This window comes from Cucurbita pepo, chromosome LG07, assembly GCF_002806865.2.
Source record: "Cucurbita pepo subsp. pepo cultivar mu-cu-16 chromosome LG07, ASM280686v2, whole genome shotgun sequence".
NCBI classification, from domain to species: domain Eukaryota; kingdom Viridiplantae; phylum Streptophyta; class Magnoliopsida; order Cucurbitales; family Cucurbitaceae; genus Cucurbita; species Cucurbita pepo.
In genome coordinates, this window is record NC_036644.1 from 2,257,573 (window position 1) to 2,279,426 (window position 21,854).

General features: G+C 35.0%; 4 protein-coding genes and 1 long non-coding RNA gene across 6 annotated transcripts; 2 read left to right on the top strand and 3 right to left on the bottom strand.

Moving 5' to 3' along the window:
* The first annotated feature begins 229 nt into the window (after positions 1-229).
* LOC111799111 (UPF0496 protein At1g20180) lies at positions 230-1,476 on the top strand. Its single transcript, XM_023682515.1, has 3 exons — positions 230-269; positions 393-888; positions 971-1,476. The coding sequence occupies exons 1-3, from the start codon at positions 230-232 to the stop codon at positions 1,437-1,439; spliced, it is 1,005 nt and encodes a 334-aa protein (XP_023538283.1). The 3' UTR covers positions 1,440-1,476.
* A 2,158-nt stretch (positions 1,477-3,634) lies between these two features.
* On the bottom strand, positions 3,635-4,931 carry LOC111799110 (peroxidase 64-like). The gene is made up of 4 exons (XM_023682514.1): positions 4,728-4,931; positions 4,452-4,640; positions 4,208-4,370; positions 3,635-4,122 (listed from the first exon to the last, which is right to left on the bottom strand). Exons 1-4 carry the CDS (start codon positions 4,923-4,925, stop codon positions 3,725-3,727), a joined length of 948 nt encoding a protein of 315 aa, XP_023538282.1. The 5' UTR covers positions 4,926-4,931; the 3' UTR covers positions 3,635-3,724.
* A 3,533-nt stretch (positions 4,932-8,464) lies between these two features.
* LOC111799039 (expansin-A11-like) lies at positions 8,465-10,607 on the bottom strand. The gene is made up of 3 exons (XM_023682424.1): positions 10,450-10,607; positions 9,230-9,551; positions 8,465-8,777 (listed from the first exon to the last, which is right to left on the bottom strand). Exons 1-3 carry the CDS (start codon positions 10,586-10,588, stop codon positions 8,465-8,467), a joined length of 774 nt encoding a protein of 257 aa, XP_023538192.1. The 5' UTR covers positions 10,589-10,607.
* Positions 10,608-17,662: 7,055 nt separating this feature from the next.
* Positions 17,663-21,212, bottom strand: LOC111799321. Of its 2 annotated transcripts, none has more exons than XR_002815805.1 (4): positions 20,643-20,836; positions 19,798-19,900; positions 18,636-18,797; positions 17,663-18,134 (listed from the first exon to the last, which is right to left on the bottom strand). XR_002815805.1 is itself a non-coding variant. In XM_023682839.1 (4 exons), the coding sequence occupies exons 1-4, from the start codon at positions 21,168-21,170 to the stop codon at positions 17,973-17,975; spliced, it is 705 nt and encodes a 234-aa protein (XP_023538607.1). In that variant the 5' UTR covers positions 21,171-21,212; the 3' UTR covers positions 17,663-17,972. The 2 variants fall into 2 exon arrangements, 1 of the variants encoding a protein (XP_023538607.1); XM_023682839.1 differs by lacking the exon at positions 20,643-20,836 and adding an exon at positions 20,893-21,212.
* On the top strand, positions 20,745-21,223 carry LOC111799322. The gene is made up of 2 exons (XR_002815806.1): positions 20,745-20,820; positions 21,071-21,223. It is a non-coding gene; the product is annotated as an uncharacterized LOC111799322 (long non-coding RNA).
* The last annotated feature ends 631 nt before the right edge of the window (positions 21,224-21,854 follow it).

A 21,854-nucleotide genomic window follows, 5' to 3' on the forward strand; every position in this document is an offset into this window, starting at 1 on the left:
GTATCAGACGCGGAGGATGGTGCGTGTGAGGGACGATAAACGTGTAGAGAAAGTGATAAAAACAACCAATGAATGCAGCCGGACACTAATCGCCACGTGTCCCCTCTTCGTTCCTTCTGGACCTCTCCTATCCTGCCACGTGTCCCCTTCTCCTTCCCTTCTGGACTAGCCTTGCATATAAATAACAAACCCCCCATCAATTCCAAACTCCACATTTAGGGTTCCCAAGATGAAAACTTCCCATTGGATCAGCCTCTTTAATAAGACAGGTCAGCATTAAAATTAATTTTTATTAAAACTAATTATTTAATTTATAGATTTTTTTATTTATTTATTTATTGTTATTTTTTTAATCATAATCTAATGGATAAATGGTTATGATTTGGTCACAGACAGATCATCATCGGACAAAAACAAGGCTATTATGAATGCCTTGTCTCGCAAGTTAAACATTAACGAAGAGTACAAACAAGCCTTTAGAACCACCTCCTTCATTGAATTCACAACCACCAACAAAGACAATAACACGATATCGTCGTCGCCGCCGCCATCGCCACCGCCATGTCGGCTCGAACCAGACCAAAAGCTTCTCACCGAGATGTTCCAGAGCTGCAATGGCCGCCATGTCGGCCACCCTCTTCTACTTGAATATTTCGAAGCCAGTTTTCAAGCTTTCAAAGCTTGCCAATTTCTCCTTCAAACTGTCCACCAAACTCGCATCAACCATGCCACGGTTGAGCTCGCCACCACAATGGCCGACGACGACAATCAAAGCTCCGATAATAATGGAATGGTTTATAGGGAGTTGTTTCTTAGCTTACACGACACCCATTCCGAATTGCTTCGTAAACTCTCGTGTTTACGGAACAATACTCGAAGAAAGTTGAGGTAAATTTAAGCTAATGGGTTATATAGTAAATTTTAGAATTTTATAGATTAAACGTATAATTTAGTTGTATTCTTAAATTAGGTTAAGACGTTTCGGGAAGAAAGTAGCCAGGGGTTGTTTCGTGATATCGAACACGGCGGTTCTAGTCGCGCTACTAGTTTTGGCATTGCATAGTCTTGTCGGGATCGTGGCGATGCCGGGGTTGATCGTTTGCTTCGTGGGTTCGTTGAAAAAGAAGAGGAGAGATCATAAGGGGATTCTACGACAAATGGAGATTGCGGCGAGAGCGACGTATATAACCATGAATGATTTGGACACGTTGAGTCGGATGGCGGTGAGGCTTGATGGCGAGGTGGAGCATCTTAGGGCGGTGGCCGGGATGTGGATGAGAAGCGGCGGAATGCGTGAGATATTGAAGGAGTTTGTTGAAGAAGATGACGCCATTGTTGAGCAATTGAAGGAGCTTCAACAACATATATATTTGTGTTGTGTTACCATAAACAGGTCAAGAAGACTTGTTATGAATGAAATTGTGGGAGCTAAGGATTGAAGTGGTTCATGAATATAGGATTATGTGAATATTTTATTAATTTTTTTGTTTTATTTATTTAATTTAATTTGTATTATTACTCAAATTTCACCAGACAATTACTCAAATAATAGTTCAAGCTCACTGTTAGTAGATATTGTCCGTTTTAGTCTTTTAGTCTATTACGTATTATCGTTAGTATCACGGTTTTAAAATGTAAAAAATTCAACTGATGCGAGATCTCACAATCCATCCCCTCGAGGACCCAACGTCCTCACTAGCACACTGATCAATGTTTGACACTGATACTATTTGTAACAGCCCCTCACTGGCACACTGGTCAATGTCTGGCTCTGATACTATTTGTAACAGCCCCTCACTGGCATACTGATCAATGTATGGTTGTGATGCTATTTGTAATAGCTCAAACATTGATCCATGTCTGCTCTAATATTATTTGTAATAGCCCAAACATGGACTTTCATACTATTTGTAACCGCCCAAGCTCCCCAAACACTAGCTCTTATACTATTTGTAACAGCCCTCGATCAGTCCAACTCTCATACTATTTGTAACAGTCCCTCACTGGCACACTGATAACACTAATCAATGTCTGCTTTAATATTATTTGTAACAACCTAAACCCTGACTCTCATACTATTTGTAACCGCCTAATACTATTTGTAACAGTCCAAACACTTATCAATGTCTGGTTTTGACTCTGATACTATTTGTAACAACTCAAGCTCAGCCAAAACCAACCGTTAGTAGATATTATCCACCTTGGTCTATTAGATATCGCCATTTAAAACTCTGTCTTTTAAGTAGAGGTTTCCACACCCTTATCACGAATGTTTCGTTCCCTTATCCAACCAATGTGAGATCTCATATAATTTCTTAAAGAATTTTATCCGTAGAGAGCTTATACAATTCAAATGTCTGGATTTTGAATGAAATATTTTTTCAAAACTAAAAATATAATATCAACTTATAAGTCAATATTTCATGAGTTGTTCGTAATTACAATTAAGTCAAAAGCTCGTTTTGTCATTGTTATTACATCTTACACCTTAAGTACCCGTTGTCCTCTAACCAACAATCTTTTATATGATCTAATCATAAAATACGATAAAATTCCGCGTAGAGTTTTGTCAAATTAAATTAAATTTTCTTATATTAGTAAAATAATGAACATAAAAATAAAAAAACAATAAATAAAATAAATTTACAGATTATTTATTGTCAAGTTGGGCTGCTCCTGCCCACAATTTTAATTGATTTATCGGGAAAAGAAACGAGCAAAAAATAAATTTTTTTTTTATATATATAAAAATTATACTTTTATTATTTCTTTAATTTTTCATGAAATAATTAATTAAAAAATAAAATATTTTTTTATCAAGTTTAAAATTAAAAAAAGAAAGAAATAATTAAAAGTAAATCACTAAGTATTTAATTTAAATTAAATTAAAGCTCACTTATTAAATACAATTTAACCCCATAGATGAAAAAATAAAAATAAAAATAAAAAATAAAACAGCGGTTATGTTATTTTATTTTATTTTATTTGGTATTCTGCATTTTTATCACAAGATTCATTGGGACTGTCACGTGACTCATATGATTCGCTTTATAAATGCCACCTGTGAAATTTCTATAATAAATTCAGCCCATTTTATTTCCTTTTTTGGCTTTTTAAGCTTTAAATAATCTATTTTAATCCTCCCTTTTTTTTTAAAAATAATTATTTTATTATCATTTACGTAACGAAACATTTTTGAAAAACTCGTGTTAATTTATGAGAATAATCTTTAGAGATTCTACATCGGTTAGACAGAGAAACGAAATATTCCTTCAAGGGTGTGGAAACCTCTCTCTAACAGACACGTTTTAAAATCGTGAGGCTGACAGTAATCAGTTAAAACAGACAATATCTAGCCGTAATGGGCAGTTACAAATCTTATAATAAATTATTATTATTATTATTATTATTATTATTATTGGGTAAAGGAAATCATATTCATTAACTACTTGCTGTCCCCTTCTAAAAAAAGGATAAAGTCATGAAAAGATGAAAAAAGTAATTGAAATTTAACCACAAATTTTATTTTCAAATTCCAAAAATAAAAAATAAAATAAATCATTTTTTAAATTAATATATAATTAAAAAAATTAAAGTAAATAAAAGAGATAAAAAAAATATATATATATATTCCCATAATTAAATACATAATTCAAAAGCGCACACAATTCAAAGCATCAAAAACCACTCCACACAATTAAAAAAAAAAATTAAAATTAAAATATTATCTGACCACCCGGCAGTTTAGCCGGACTTCTTCGCCGGCGCCGGCGATCCGGCTCATCTTGACCATGGACTTCACAAACGCCTTCTCAAAGTGGCGTTGTTCATTGGCGAATTTAGACACCAAAGCCTTTGAATACGGCGTTGAAAGCAAAGATTGATCGGAAGAAAAAATGCTCCGCCCTTGAAGAAGCAGCTTGAAGTATGCATTGTCAAACACCGTGGTACTTGAATCCATGGCGGACCCGGCGTTCTTCACCTTGTTGTGAGCTGGACATATGCTCCGGAGACTGGCCGCGAACGATGGTTGCAACAATGGGTCGATGTCGACGGTCGAGTTGAATTTGTGGATTCGGTTTTGGAATGACGAGCAATGGGCGAATCCTAACGTGTGTCCGCCTAAAAATGCACCGTAACTTATCCGTTTAGAATAATCGATCGTGTTCGAGTTTTTGAATTAGGGATGATTTAATACAGTGTTTACCTGATAGAGCTACGAGATCTTGTATGGAAAGACCTCGTTGAGAGAAGCTTTGTTGGAGTTGGGAGAAGTTGAATGTCGGAAAAGGCAATTGTATGGTTTCATTTGCTTTCGAGATTCTTCCATCTTTTCGTCCTTTCGGAACTTCCCAATGAGGACCTCCCGACTAATTCCAATAACAAAACGTTTATTCATTCCACCCGACAAGTAAAAACAAAAAAAACGTTAAGTATTAATAACGAATTACCACAACAACAGCATCTCGAGCAGCGAGAGCTAGGATATCAGCACAAGAAACAACGCCAGGGCAAGCAGATTCAATAGCCTTCTTAGCCTTATCAATGACATAAAAAGCATGTAACGATATATTAGGAGGACCGTCTTTTTCCGCCTTGTTCTTCCCCTTGGAGTCGAGAAGCACAGACCCATCACAACCCTTCAACACAAAAACAAAATGTCTCGTAACATCAAAATCCATATGAACTACAGTGAATTAACCAAACCCTTTTAACCATTTGCTTACTCTAATGAAACAGTCATGGAAGTGCATTCGGAGCAGTGCTGCAGGAACCGTTTTGTCGTTGACGGTAGCTAGGTGGACTTCTCGAGCGACAATGGACTCGAGATTAGGGCACGTGTGGTCGTAATAACGGTAGGTCAAGGCATCGAGAGACGGAAAGAGGGAAGAAAAGAGGAGAAGAAAGGTGAAGAAGAGAGACATGGTTGTAATGGTAGAAAGTGTTGGAGATGAGAGTATTTATATGTATGGAAAAGGGAAGTGAAAGGAGTGGTTATGGAGAGGGACAAGGTTGTTGGAATATTTGGTGATCCAAAACCACTCGTCGTATTAAAGCAAAGTGTTTCGTCTTTTTCTCGAATCGAGATTACAATGACCTCAACTCAACCACGTACCATTCAATCACGACCCAGTTGATGAACCCTTCTCGTGATCTCAAAGGGAGGGGAAGAGAACCATCCACCCGAGTTTTCTCGTGACGTAATGCATACATTCATGCTGACACGAACCCTATGATTCAATCAATATCCGACTCGTCACTCGTGCAAGTAATCGTTTTAATGGAGACAGACATGCATACATATACAACATGAACGTACACGATTATAGTTAAAACATTCATTTTTTCGGGATTAAATTTTAAAATTTTAGAATTTAATTTGATAAAATAATAATTAAAAAAAAAAAAAAAAAAAAATGTAAAAGCAACCAATATATATCATAATAAATAGTTAATTATTTAAATTATAATAAAAATAAATAAATAAATAAATGAAGTGAAGGGAAAGGGGAGTAGTTAAATGGTCAATAATCACTTTATAACGGCTCCTCAATTTCAAGACCAAATTCATTATTCATAACTAATTATCAATAATTGGTTTATTTATATTATTAAAGTTAGCTCTTTTTTTTATTTATTTATTTATTATTATTATTATTATTATTTATTTATTAATGTGATAACATATGATTGATAAGAAATCTCCGTTTCAATGTGAAACAAGGGAAGGAGCTAGAGAGATTTCTCTGCATTAATTAAATAAGGTCGGGACGAGGATGACTTTCTTCATTCCCTTCAATATGTTAAAGGGTTCTATCTCGGTGTACGGAAGTTACTTGCCTCATTCCCTAAATTAGCTTCTTCTCGAGTATTTGTTCGACATTTGAGGATTCTATTGACATGGCAGACTTTAGGGCATGGTTTTGATACCATGTTAGATGAACACGACTCTCCAGTTTGAGCATAAGCTCTTATGACNGTCATTCTTAACATGGGGAGTATTAAACCTAAAGCCAAACCCTAACCAATCAGTGAAGCCTTTACCGTCGTCAATCATCCAATATCAAGAATACGTTATAAGCATCTTCAAATTTCTCACCAAGCTCAAAGGTGACATATTCAAGATGTTCGTATTTTCTTTCACAGCCTCTCAAGTGATCCAAAGCACTGATCTTGGTGTTATTATCCACTAAAGCATTTATGCATGGACCAAGAAGTGATCAGGGAGGATATTCACTTGTTCCAAATCAAATTAAATGGACAAGTTATCAATCATCGAGTCAATCATTGCAGTCTATTTCTAAAGCATTTATGCATGGACAAAGAAGTGATCAGGGAGGATATTCACTTGTTCCAAATCCTCACTTGTTCCAAATCAAATTAAATGGGACAAGTTACCAATCCTCGAGTCAATCATTGCGGCCTATTTCTGAGTCTTGCATCTTTCTTGAAAATTCAATAATTTCTTGAAAGTCTAAAAATGCAAACCAATCAAAGGCGGTCTATTTTTTTACGGATATTTTCATTACTGAGAANCAATAGCCTTCTTAGCCTTATCAATGACATAAAAAGCATGTAACGATATATTAGGAGGACCGTCTTTTTCCGCCTTGTTCTTCCCCTTGGAGTCGAGAAGCACAGACCCATCACAACCCTTCAACACAAAAACAAAATGTCTCGTAACATCAAAATCCATATGAACTACAGTGAATTAACCAAACCCTTTTAACCATTTGCTTACTCTAATGAAACAGTCATGGAAGTGCATTCGGAGCAGTGCTGCAGGAACCGTTTTGTCGTTGACGGTAGCTAGGTGGACTTCTCGAGCGACAATGGACTCGAGATTAGGGCACGTGTGGTCGTAATAACGGTAGGTCAAGGCATCGAGAGACGGAAAGAGGGAAGAAAAGAGGAGAAGAAAGGTGAAGAAGAGAGACATGGTTGTAATGGTAGAAAGTGTTGGAGATGAGAGTATTTATATGTATGGAAAAGGGAAGTGAAAGGAGTGGTTATGGAGAGGGACAAGGTTGTTGGAATATTTGGTGATCCAAAACCACTCGTCGTATTAAAGCAAAGTGTTTCGTCTTTTTCTCGAATCGAGATTACAATGACCTCAACTCAACCACGTACCATTCAATCACGACCCAGTTGATGAACCCTTCTCGTGATCTCAAAGGGAGGGGAAGAGAACCATCCACCCGAGTTTTCTCGTGACGTAATGCATACATTCATGCTGACACGAACCCTATGATTCAATCAATATCCGACTCGTCACTCGTGCAAGTAATCGTTTTAATGGAGACAGACATGCATACATATACAACATGAACGTACACGATTATAGTTAAAACATTCATTTTTTCGGGATTAAATTTTAAAATTTTAGAATTTAATTTGATAAAATAATAATTAAAAAAAAAAAAAAAAAAAAAAAAAAAAAAAAAAAAAANTCAATGAATCTCCGATATTGGCGTACCTGATCCCTTGATGTAAAAGCAACCAATATATATCATAATAAATAGTTAATTATTTAAATTATAATAAAAATAAATAAATAAATAAATGAAGTGAAGGGAAAGGGGAGTAGTTAAATGGTCAATAATCACTTTATAACGGCTCCTCAATTTCAAGACCAAATTCATTATTCATAACTAATTATCAATAATTGGTTTATTTATATTATTAAAGTTAGCTCTTTTTTTTATTTATTTATTTATTATTATTATTATTATTATTTATTTATTAATGTGATAACATATGATTGATAAGAAATCTCCGTTTCAATGTGAAACAAGGGAAGGAGCTAGAGAGATTTCTCTGCATTAATTAAATAAGGTCGGGACGAGGATGACTTTCTTCATTCCCTTCAATATGTTAAAGGGTTCTATCTCGGTGTACGGAAGTTACTTGCCTCATTCCCTAAATTAGCTTCTTCTCGAGTATTTGTTCGACATTTGAGGATTCTATTGACATGGCAGACTTTAGGGCATGGTTTTGATACCATGTTAGATGAACACGACTCTCCAGTTTGAGCATAAGCTCTTATGACTTTGTTTTGGGCTTTCCCCAAAATTTCTCATACAAATGAAGAGAGTATTCCTTGATTATAAGCCCATGATCATTTTCTAAATTAGCCGACGTTGGACTTTCAAAGGTTTAGTACAATAGGTAGCATGCGTTTTCGTTTTGACTCCCGAGTTAGAACGGAAAAATAGGCTTCTTACTAACGAGAAAGAGTCGAACAAAAAAACAATTTAAGCCGAGAAAATAAAGCTTCTATTTATATTTATATATATAGTAATAACGTTACAAATTGACTTTAAAACACTTATATGAGTAATTAAACATCTCAAAGTTGTGAAGCGACCGCTTGGTGGCGGGCTGACATTAAGGTGGCGGGCTGCTTCCGTAGCTTTAAAAAAAAACCCCACTTGGCTCGCCTCTGCCAATCCGACCACCCCAATCAGCTGAATTGGACACGGCTCCCAAACGTTTGCCCAAACCTCCAGCTCGAAGGGACAACGTTGTTGAACACTTGTGTCTGCCCGTCCGTGGTTGTCACCTTGAACGACAGAGCTTGCCCATTTAGATATGAATTCGACTGCCAATTCATGCCCCAATTCCTCGACATCGCCATCCATTGGCTGGATTTCGAGCCCTTGATCGACACCGCTTGGATGTCTCCAGCTCCTCCCACGTTGCTTATCAAAACCAGCTCAAAATAGTCTCGTCCGTTCACTGTGAACCTCACCCCTCCTTTCTTTACACAAGGAACTCTGTCGAATTTATAATCATTTATAAAATCAAATAACTTATAAAGAAGATTAGAAGAACAATAAATGAATACAAGATATTTGTCTATAATCAAATGAAAAATATGATAGCTATAATAAACCGTAATGGAAAGCTAAATATCTCAATCATACAAAATATTTGCCTATAATCAAATGAAAAACATGATATCTATTGTAAACGGTAATGAAAGGCTAAATATCTCTGTCATATGAGATATTTGCCTATAATCAAATGACAAATATGATATTGATGGTAAACCGTAATGGAAGGCTAAATATCTCGATCATACAAGATATTTGCCTATAATCAAATGAAAAATATGATAGGTATGGTAAACGGCAATAGAAGGCTAAATATATCTGTCATAAAGGGTCAAATATGATATATATGTTAAATTATAATTCACGACAAAATATGATTTTTTTTTTGTTACCTTTGGTAGAGGACGGGGATGATTCCGCCTCGGTAAATGCCGATCTTTTCCCAAGCGGGTTGAGCCATGTCGAAGTGCTTAAGGGGAGGGTTGCACCATCCGCCGTTGTTGTTGGGGAGAGCGAAGTTTGGTGGGCAAAAATTGGTGGCTGTTACGGTCACCGACGCCCCTTTGACGCACCAACGGGGGTCGGTCTTGTAATCGCACGTGATCTTGATGCACTGCCCGCAGGATGCTCCGTCGTTGAACAGCGCGGTGCTCAGCGCTGCCGTGCTTGTCCCGTAACCCGTGTCGTACAAGTTCCCATACCCACAAGCTCCTCCTGCAACGGTCAACAAGATGGTTTGGCCGGCGACAAAATTAGTGAACCATGGAAGGAAAATTTGTTATATTATATATATTTATTTGCTTACTAAATAAATAAATATTTTTTTAATGTAAAGACTAAATTTTAATATTAAAATTTGAATTTTTAAAAAATTACGATTATAATATTATATTTTTTATTTACCAAATATTATTAAATTTATTAAGGTGAAAAATATAAATTATCTATTAATTAAAAAAAAAAAAAATCATTATGTTCGTGATGGGAGGAGAACAAAACATTATTTATAAGGTTGTGGAAACCTCTCTCGAGTAGATAAGTTTTAAAAACCTACGGAGACAACTCGAGAGGAAAACCCAAAATGGACCATATTTGCTACTGGTGGGTTTTGACTTTTACAAATGGTATTAGAGTCAAGACATAAGTCAATGTGCCTGCAAAGAGGTTGAGCCCTTAGGGAGGTAGACATTAGTCAATGTGTACTAGCAACGAGGTTGAGCCCCTACCCCAAAAGGCTGTGGACACAAGGTTGCGTGCCAGGAGGCTGAGCCCTAAAAGAATGTGGACACAAGACGATATGCCAACAAGGTGTGTTAGGCTGAGCCCCAAATGGAGGTGGCACACAAGGCATGTGCCAGCAAGAAGACTGAGCCCCAAAGGGGAGTGGACACAAGGGGATGTGCCAGCAAGGAGACTGAGCCCCAAAGGGAGATGGACACAAGGCGGTGTTCCAGCAAGGACGTTGGCCCCGAAAGAAGATGGATTGGGGGGTCCCACGTCAATTGGGAAAGGAAAAATTCAATTTTCACGTGCACAAATAATTATTAAACGTATGTTCAACCAAAAAAAAAACAAGAAACAGAAACATTACGAAACAAAGTCGTTTACTTACCCATTGTCCCCGACGCATCGCTACCGCCGTAGAACGTAGCATGAGCGGGATACCATCCCGATGCACTAAAAGCATCGGCAGCAAAGAGGAAGTTGCAGAGAACGAGAGAGAAAGCGAATGCGAAAGAATGCTTCGCCATTAATGGCAATGAAGAAGAATGAAGAAGATGAAGAAGATGAAGAAGAAAGGGTTGGCATTGAATTGAGAAGCAGAGGCAGTGTTAAATAAGAACACAAAATCAGCCATCCAACAACCTCACATGTGACCTCTGCACCTCACAACCAAATTGTTGTTTCAATTTTTTTATACTTTAAAAATTATAAACTTCAGTTGCTCAACTTTGAATAATCCTTTTCAGATTTTCACAATTTTTTAATATATTCTTTTTATTTGACCTCGATCCCTTTAAACATGATATGTTTATTTTTTATGATCCACTGTCGTCTAAAATAGCGAATAATAAGCGAATGTAGTTCGACCGTTACAGATTAAATAAAATATGTTAAATTTATAAGTTTAGTCATCAAATGCTGAATCCAAATTCTGAATCATAGCCGCTGTTGAAAAATTATTTGATATATTGAAGTTTAGACACTAAATTAATAAAAATACTTATAAATTTTTAAAATTTTCAATAATAACGTACCTTCAAAAGAAGTTAAAAAAAATATTTTTATAATATTTTGTTTTAAAAATACTCTGGCAAGTTTCATTAATGTTTTTGAATTTTTTTAAAACGTTAGGTATGGCTTAGTCAGTTATTCTCGCAATTCATATAAGATTCGAACCAGGGGGTTGGGTTAGGTCTCTGAAAGCATGGTTCTTGCCTCCCTCCTTGGAGCTCGTACATTCCTTGGATGATCCCTTTCTCTCACGTTCGAGTGTTTGCTCGTCGTTTAGGCAGGTGAGTGAGATTTCTGCTCATTGCAGTCACCCCATGGTTCTTCGCACCTTGATAGTACCAGGACCCTTGATCAGATAAACCCCCTATGACTCACAACTCAAAATGAGCCTTAAGATTGAAATTTCAAGAGCGAGCATTAGTACCATTGATTAAAAAAAAAAAAAAAAAGTTTTTACTGTCAATATATGAACGAAAACCATATCAACTCGTTATAGATAATTTTTTTTTTTTAATGTTATATTTGAAAGTTCGCAAGTTTTTTTTTTTTTTTTTTTTTTAATATGATACTAATAGTAATGGTATTTTTAAACTTAAAAAAAAATAATGTATTTTTGAATCTTTCTACTAAGGTTATATAGGGTGAGCAGTTGTTATTTCTCTTGCTTGCTTATATAAAGTCTCTTTCAAAAATCTTTCTGCTCTCGTTTTCTAAAACATTATCTTAAAATCGAGGTCAGAGACTCGAGCATACGTTGCTTGGTCGTAGGTGACGCAAGAACGAATTGACTTAGCTCACTTGTCATTGGAAAATGAGTACCCGTCAAAAGTGGGATTGTGACTTAAAAGAAATTTAAGGGTATCAATGAATATTATTTTAAAAAAAAAAATTAATGATTTTCATCTAATTAAATTTTTTTAAAAGAAATTACTAAAACTTTTAAAAATTTAACTTTCTCATTAAAAAAACTAAAAAAACTAAGAATATACACATATATATATATATATACACATATATATACACATATATATAAATATATACGCATATATATATATATATATATATATATATATATATATATATATATATATATATATATATATATATAGTAAGGCTAATTAATTTAATATAATTCCCACGTTGTGTTAGCTCTTACAGCCTAACTCACATGGCCTCAAAAGAGATGTGAATATATGAAACTCTACCCCACAATTTATTTATTTATTTATTTATTTTTATTTTTTAAAATAATTTATTTTTATTTTTTATTTATAAATATTAGAATTATTTTTTTAATAAAAAATTTCCCTTCATACAACATGTTTTATGGACAATCCCACATGATTTTAAATTATTGGATTTGATTCAATATGAATTCTATTTTAAATTATTATATCTCAATTATATATATTTTTACCTCTCAAAAACTTAACTCAGTAAAAAAAATTAAATAACTATTTTTTTTTACATATAGTTAAAATTAAATAAACAAAAATTGTACTTTCTACGTTATTTATTTTAGTGTTGAGTATCTCACTAAATTAAATAAATAAAAATAAAAATAATTCTAAAAAAAAACCAAGATGGATTTTTTTAAAAAAAAATCAAATAAATAATTAGTTCAAATGTATAATAACATTAAAAAAGAGTTTAAAAAATATTTTAAATTTTTATAGATTTCATCAACTTTAAAATTTTTTTTTAATTTTTTCTTAAACTAAACAAATGTTAAAAATACCATTAACATTAATTTTGGACGAAATAATTAATATTTTATTTAAAAATTACTCTTAATTATCTTTTAAAAAATTTAAAAATACTCTCACTTAAAAAAATATTAAAGAGCAAATAGTTGGAATTCCCAACGTGATAGATTATTACAATATCGGGTAACTCCGTCATATATTTAATCCCGCCCAGATATGTTTGCAAGTGAGATAATTGTCTCTTCAACATAACGGCATCCCTTTTCGGAAGACGGTTGAGTCCCCCGTCTTTTGTTCGGTTCTCAAGTCCCTTAACTTATGGAGTCTCGTTTCGGTAGTAGACCAATTTGTTAACATCTCCCCGAACTATTTTTTATTAACATAATGACACCGAGCCCTTGTTGCAGCCCGGGCTACTGAATCCGCTGCTTTATTTTTGGTACCAACAATTAAGAATTGTTTGCCCCTACTTGCTGCATCAAAAACTAAATCACAAGCTTCTGATAAAAAACGAGCAGTTCTAGTAAGATTTATAATATGAATACCTTTNATTGATAGACGATTTTTATTCTTATTTTGACGAAAAGATTTTTCATGAATAAACATTTTTATACAGATAAATGGTGTTGATACTACTTAAAAAAATTTCATGAATATTTTTTAAATACAGTACTAAAGTTGAAGGATATTAATGAAACTTTTTAAAACGTACCAATATTTTTTGAAACACGGTTAAAAATGTGAAAAAATCTTGAAATAAAATATAAACCGTTGCCCAGTAAGAATATATATATATATTAAATTATATGTATGTTTAGCATAAAAATGAAGGAAAAAATAGAAGAAAAAATGGAAATTAATTAAGTTAATTAATGAAGATTAGCATGTGAGGATATGATAATCCAAGATCCAAACAGGACAATAAGCAAAGGGACAAAATACTTTTTAAAGGAAAATTACTCATATATGCCAACAACAGATCATATGCTCTCTTTTGTGGATTTTTAGGTTTATTATAGGCTAAATCGATAAAAATACCCGTTTAGATTTTAATTTTGTTTAGAAAATATTTTTAAATTTTCAAAAATTTCAATAATACACTTCGATTTGAAAGTAATTATTGACGTTTTTGTGTTTTGTTGATACCACTCGTCACAATCGCACTTTTAATCATATTTTGGGTATAGTAGATGCTATCATACGTACAATCATACTCAATTCATACTCAATTCGATGGAATTGTTTGATCTTAAAGGAGATCTTCTATAATTTCGCACGTGAGGGGTTATTTATTGGTTTCGTCCAGTCATTAATAACTTGATTATTTTAAGATAATAGTAGATAGAAACGCTCTCTTGAAACCAAGAAATATAGGCCTACCTACCATCCACACCAGAATAATTGAAGTTTTCCGAGAAAACCTGCCAGTAAAGGAAGACCTAAGGATAAGAGAGAGCTAAAGAGGATCTTTTGTGCGGTACTCACTTCCCAGCAACAAGTGAGTTAAGTCAATTTGTTTTTGTGTCGTTTACGGCTAAGCAACGTATGCACGAGCCTCTGACCCCGTTTAAGAAAAAAAATTTAGAAAACGGGACAGAGAGATCTCGTAAGTAAGTTTGAAAGCAAGATAGCATGAAAAAAAAGACAACAATAACGGCTTACCGTATACCAACTAATTAGCTTAAAAATTAAGATAGAACTTTTTTTTTTTTTTTTTTTTTTTTTTTTTTTTTTTTTTTTTTTTTTTTTTTTTTTTTTTNTCTTTTTATATCTTATCCACCGCCAAAATAAATATTTAATTTATCTCAATCTAATCCCATAATTTATATATATATATATATAAATAATAATAAATTTTATATTGCAAGTGGTAGAAATTCCACGAGCATTTTTCAAAGAAAAAAAAATCTAAACGTGTAACAACCCAAGCTTACTACTACCAGATATTGTCTTCTTTGAGTTTGTTAATCTAGACCTACCGTTAACAGATATTGTCCTCTTTAAGTTTTTTCTTTCGGGCCTTCCCTCAAAGCTTTAAAACGCGTATGCTAGGAGAAGGTTTCCACACCCTTATAAATGACGTTTTGTTCTCCTCCCGAACCAATGTGGGACATGAAAGAGAGAAACAGATTGAATAAAAATATTTTAAGATATAAATATAAAATTGAAATAATAAAAAAATTCAACCACCAAAATACAATTTGAAAGCAAAATTATATTAAATAATGAATATAATAAAAAGGTTTAATGTGTAATTTAAGCAAGAAATTTAAGATGGGAATCATAAAGAAAAGGGAGAAAATGATTGAAACAGTATCATGCACATGGCAAAGGAATAATACAAGAGTTATTATTACTTTTTAATTATTTAATTAATTATTTAATTAATTAATTTTTTAAGTTTTGGTAGTTAACATGGTTTGCTAATTAATGAGATACATTGCTTGTAATAACAGTTATTAAGGGCAAAATATGTTCACATGGTTTCTTCCTCGAAATCGTTTTTAAAATAAAATTAGTCATTAATTTCGGGGTTTGACTTTTTTTAGTTGGAGTATATATAATAATTATTATATAAACGAGTAGATTGGTGGGAAAACTAGTTTGACTTTACGGATCGTACATGTTAGGACAATTAATTCTAGTTTGATACAATAAGTACGTTGTGGGTTGGTTGATTCAAGTGCAAGCCAATGAGCTCGACACTCGAGGTAGACTGAAAGGCTGAAAAGACTCAAATTGACGAAAATGGTAAAAGATGTTTACCAAGTGTTAGATTCAAGTCATGGAGCATGTGGGCTATTTTGAAGGAAAAAGGTAGGCTCAACGGGAGTTAAATATCACTTCTTTGTGTAAAGGTTGATCGAGTCGATCTTAGAGTCCTATGAGATTGATTTAGAACCTCGAACCTAACTGACAGATCTACATATTAGTATTGGAGGAAGTTGGGCAGAGTACCACTTGTGCGAGAGCTTTTTTGTGCACGGAATAATAAGTCTCATTCTAATGGCCTCATCAAATCTTATGGTACAACATGGATCAATGCCACGATTTTGAAGAAGGCAAGGAAAGTGAAAGGGACTATCGCCTCTCCGATGAAGATGCTTCAGTGGTGTATATGGACAAGCTCCATCTCTTGCTGAAACGAACGCTCACCAAGAGGTCATCGTCACTATGAAGGCTAAGAAGCCTCGAAAGATGTTGACTCGAAATTGCAGCTCCACAGGCAAGATAGTCACCCACTAATCCTAGATGACTTAGTTCATAGCTTACATGGTGGCATGGAGGCCATGGCTCATGTATCAACAGGTTAAGGCAAGTCTTCCATCGCTCGTGACCCTCGCAAAAGAAAGGAGAAGGCCTTTTGCGAGATTTTTCTTTTTCTTTTTGATTTGAACTAAAAAAGACCTCAAATCAATCGAAATCCAGCCCAAATTATATTTTTGTAGTAAATATCTTCGTCGTCAAAATGTGACTATACTAGTATCTTCGACACCCTTGACTGAATAAGTATATTGCGAAAATGAGTAGACTCTGGAGCTCTTTACCATTGCTCGTTATCTAAGAATTTCTCGTGACCTTCATATCTCTATAATCATACAAGATTCTCATTTCAACCCGAAACTTGCTTTGGTTTTACTTTTTAAATTCTTCCTTCTAATCGAAATAAGATTTGATTACATGTAAATCAAATTTATTTACTTATCTATATTATAAATATGGGACGTGGGATCCTTTATTTAGTTCTTCATTCACAGCTAAAAAATATAGGGTTGTATCTCGACATTCCTGTTTTACATCTTTCAAGACCGATTCTCCCTAGTTTAGGGTAATAACATTTCGACATCCACATGAAACCGACAAACTAACCGAAAACGAAGCAAGTTAATCGGTTTGCAATTTCTCGGTCTGTTTTGGTCTTTCATAGACCATCAGACCATTGCATAGCATCCACATGCTTCCCAAGCTCCATTCAACCTCTCTCATCCAACATATAGTAGCGCACACATTTCACTCTATCGTTCTAAACAGTTCATCCAAAGATTTGAACAAGGAGTTTGGAGACATCAAGTGTAACGACCCAGATTCACCGCTAGCAGATATTGTCCTATTTGGGCCTTCCCTTTCGGGCTTCTCCTCAAGGCTTTAAAACGCGTCTGTTAGAGGAAGGTTTCCACACCCTTATAAAGGGTATGTTTGTTCTCCTCCCCAACCAATGTGAGACATCACAATCCACCCCCTTTCGAGACCCAGCGTCCTTGCTGGCACTCCTTCCTTTCTCCAATCGGTGTGGGACCGCCACCAAATCCACCCCCTTCGGGGCCCAGCATCCTTACAAGCACATCGCCTCGTGTCTACCCCCTTTGGGGAACAGCAAGAAGGTTGACACATCATCCGGTGTCTAGCTCTGATACCATTTGTAACGATCAAGATCCACCGCTAGTAGATATTGTCCTCTTTGGGCTTTCTCTTTTGGGCCTCTCAAAGCTTTAAAACGCGTCTATTAGGGGAAGGTTTACACACCCTTGTAAAGGATGTTTTTGTTCTCCTCCCCAACCAATGCGGGACATCACACGAAGAGTTTTTCTATTTAAGTTCATCCAAAGATTTGAACACAAGAGGTCTGGTAGTTATTACTCAAAGTCCTTGGGTCTTAGCCAATGGAGTTGCCCCTTGGGCGCTATCTCTCATCTCACTCTCATCAAATTGAAAGATAAAACCAAAAGAACTAACCGGAGGATCAGTTCGGTCGGTTCAGTTTTGCACGAAAGCTTCGGCTCAGTTTTGCACGAAAGCTTTCAGTCAGCTCGATTTTGATTTCTTGAGATATTCAAGGTCTGTACCATGAAATGGAGAGTGGAAGAAGAAGAAAGAGCAGCTGAGTGAATAAGAAAGCCCCATATGAAATAACTATGACAGTGAGATGTATTTCTTTTCTTACAAACAGGGAAGATCATTGAAAAGCAACAACACAACATATGCAGTGAATATTTCACAGGGAAGAGTCATTTATTGCATAACCAATCTAGAATGGCTTACCTTCTTCCGGGAGAATGGGTTATCACATAAATGAAAAGTGCGTATACCTTCCAAGATTACAGGTTTTCCATCTGCAAACCATATAGATATATATATATATAGTAATTAAAGATGTGTGGCCACGGAGATGAAGTGTTTTTGTAGACCGAATGATTTATAGCGAGAGATGCTGAGACCATGATCTCTTCTTTTTCTTGATCAAAGGATCAATCAACTTTCTCCATCCAGTGTAATTTAAGGGAGACCCTTGATCAGGAGCTAGGAATCCATTTATAAAGAAAAAAGGTGTTCCATAGACTCCTCTTGAGGTGCTAAACTGCAAGACGAAAGAGAGAGTTCAAAACGAATGACGCAAGACGAAAGAGAGCGTTCAAAACGAATGACGCATGCAGCAAAGAAAACAAAGCTGTGGAGGGAAATTGTAAGATCCCAAATCGGTTGGAGAGGAGAATGAGTGCCAGCGAAGACGCTGGGCCCCAAAGGAAGGTGGATTGTGAGATCCCACGTCAATTGGAGAGAGGAACGAAACATTCTTTATAAGGGTGTGGAAACCTTTCCCCAGCTGACGTGTTTTAAAATTTTGAGGGGAAGTCCATAAGGGAAAACCTAAATAGGACAATATCTGCTAGTGGTGCAGACGCGTTTCAAAACGGAAGCCTAGAAGGGAAAGCCCAAAGAGAACAATATCTGCTAAAGGTGGATTTGGGCCGTTATAGAAATGAACAAACCTAAATCTATTGCATTTTACATGTCTGTTATAACATAACTATATATATCTTTACAATAACCCAAAAGTTGAAGCGCCATACCATCGTACCTTAAAAGAAACACGCGTCAAAAGATCCGTGTCCCTGTCATTAAAGCCAGCTACTAGAGCGTTTTTGTAGGACTCCCCCAGTACTTTCACTCCAAACTTCACAATGTTATCCACAACAGAAGCCCTTGACAAGTAGCGAGTTTCAGCGTTGTAAAACTGCTTCTGTTAATTAGAAATGCAATCATTTAGTCTTCATGAAAGTCTTGACTGTATAAAATACTAAGTTGTCTAGTCATTTTGAGGTTCATGAGTTAAGTTTTACATTTATCATTCAGAAACCTTTCATTACTAATAATACAAATAAATAAGTCCAATTTTAAAGAAAACATGTTTGAGGGAGTTGTGTTTTAAAAGTGTTCTTCCTATAAAATGATCACCCTGTATTACAAGTCTTGAAAATTTTGAAAATTAAAACTCAAAAGCAATCCACCAAACAAGCCTATGTTCTACTGAGATTTTAAAAATGGAACCCAGAAAAAATATATACATAGACAGTTTGAAGGAAAGGACCATTTACTTGCTAATTTAAAAAAATATAGGCTCTAATTCCCTAGTTCACTGTTGGATGATGAAAGTCCCACATCGGCTAATTTAGGGAATNTCCCTAGTTCACTGTTGGATGATGAAAGTCCCACGTCGGCTAATTTAGGGAATGATCATGGGTTTATAAACAAAGAATACTCTCTCCATTGGTTTGAAGCCTTTTGGGGAAGCCCAAAGCAAAGCCATGAGAGCTTATGCTCAAAGTGGACAATATCATACCATTGTGGAGAGTCGTGTTCATCTAACATGGTATCAGAGCCGTGCCCTAAACTTAGTCACTCCAAAGGAGTGGAGCCTCAATTAAGGGGAGACGCACTATGTTCGAGGGGAGGTGTTGGATGATGAAAGTCCCAAATCGGCTAATTTAGGGAATGATCATGGGTTTATAAACAAAGAATACTCTCTCTATTGGTTTGAGGCCTTTTGGGGAAGCCCAAAACAAAGCCATGAGAGCTTATGCTCAAAGTGGACAATATCATACTATTGTGAAGAGTCGTGTTCATCTAACATTCACAACTGGAAAACAACTCAGAAATTGATCGGAAAAGAAAGCATGAGCTTTAAAGAAAGAACTAGGAGAGAAGTGAGCAATGATTCCTGAATTGAACAAAACAATAACCTGTTGCCCGAAGAATGCTTCCAACAATGTGAATGTAGCAGAGGGATTCACCAAATCTACAATATGTAAAGCGCGAGATGCAGCATATGCATTGTCATGATAACTGCAATCCAAGAAAAAATGAACTATCAGAAATTCACCGCTCTTGAATCCACGACAAAAGAAGATATGGAGATCAAAGTAATCTTAAACATAGTAACTCATTAAACGTTCTTAGAGCCAATACTATAGCCAATAGATTAATTCACAAAACAGCCTCGTTCAAATATTCAAAACTTGTACNATGCATTGTCATGATAACTGCAATCCAAGAAAAAATAAACTATCAGAAATTCACCGCTCTTGAATCCACGACAAAAGAAGATATTGAGATCAAAATAATCTTAAACATAGTAACTCATTAAACGTTCTTAGAGCCAATACTATAGCGAATAGATTAATTCACAAAACAGCCTCGTTCAAATATTCAAAACTTGTACATTAAACATGCATAATCAGAATCACGTTGGGGAAATTTCTTTAATTATTTACAATTGCAATTGAATCGTTAACTGGCTTGGCTACCCCACTCCTGTGAAAAGTTTAGACAATTTCATTCTCTTCAAACAAAAATCCCACTACAAGCCATTAAATTTTAGTAAAGTGACAAAGTAAAGAAGCAACAGTGAAGTTCGTAACTACTTCCGACTGAATCAACCCTCGGAACACAAAACGAAAACAAAATCTACTACGATCATCCATTTTCCAATTTCATAAACACGAACAAAAATTTCTCAGCAACAAAACAGAGCAATCAACGAAAATCATCCACAGAAACGCATAACAGAGCGATCGATTATACTCACGGTAGAGGAAGCAGGTGAATGACGAGATGAACACGAGAACCGTAATAATCGAGAGCTTTTTTCAGAGGCGGCCAAGAATCACGGCTGTCGGGGCAAACCGGATCGTAAAACGCTTCGATACGGATGGTATTCAAGTCCCCCGAGTGATTTCCGTACACGAATCCGTCGAATTTTGCAGGTGGGAGACTCTGAGCATAATCAACGAAAATCATCCACAGAAACGCATAACAGAGCGATCAATTATACTCACGGTAGAGGAAGCAGGTGAATGACGAGATGAACACGAGAGCCGTAATAATCGAGAGCTTTTTTCAGAGGCGGCCAAGAATCACGGCTGTCTGGGCAAACCGGATCGTAAAACGCTTCGATACGGATGGTATTCAAGTCCCCCGAGTGATTTCCGTACACGAATCCGTCGAATTTTGCAGGTGGGAGACTCTGAGCATGAGCATTCAGATGAAAGAAGAAGAAGAAGAAAGAAACTGCAATTGATTGAAGCGTTGAGCAACTGGATTTTGGTTTCTCCATTTTTGTTCTTACGATGGAGCTTCGTTTATCCCGGAAGAGAGCTGCCGCCTTTGGCAGCAAAGTTACTATTGGTCTATATATATATCATAGACGACTTGGGAAAGTTTATTATTATTATTATTATTATTATTATTATTATTATTATTATTATTATTATTATTATTATTATTATTATTATTATTATTATTATTATTATTATTATTATTATTATTATTATTATTATTATTATTATTATTATTATTATTATTATTATTATTATTATTATTATTATTATTATTATTATTATTATTATTATTATTATTATTNTGAGAGTGTTTTAATCTTGGTATAACTTTGGTCCTTATTCTAAGACTTCTTTGTTAAGTCTTCTAGTACAACTAAGTAAAAATTCTTAACAAGTATACCCTAATCCGTATGAGTCATAGCATTTATTTGCATGCATAAAACTTTCATAAGTCTATCACTTTGTGTTCATAAAATCTTTGATTCCTTATAAGGTGTCTTGTCAGATAGTTAGGTATTTTAAATCTTAATTCATACTCCAAAAGGGTCTTTTGGTCATTTACCCCCAAATCTTGGTTTAATTCTTCAACATATTCCAATGGCCTTGTAACTTTGTGTAATCCCTATACACCATGATATAAGGCTCCTCATCAAATTTCATGTCATTTAGAGGTCACTTTG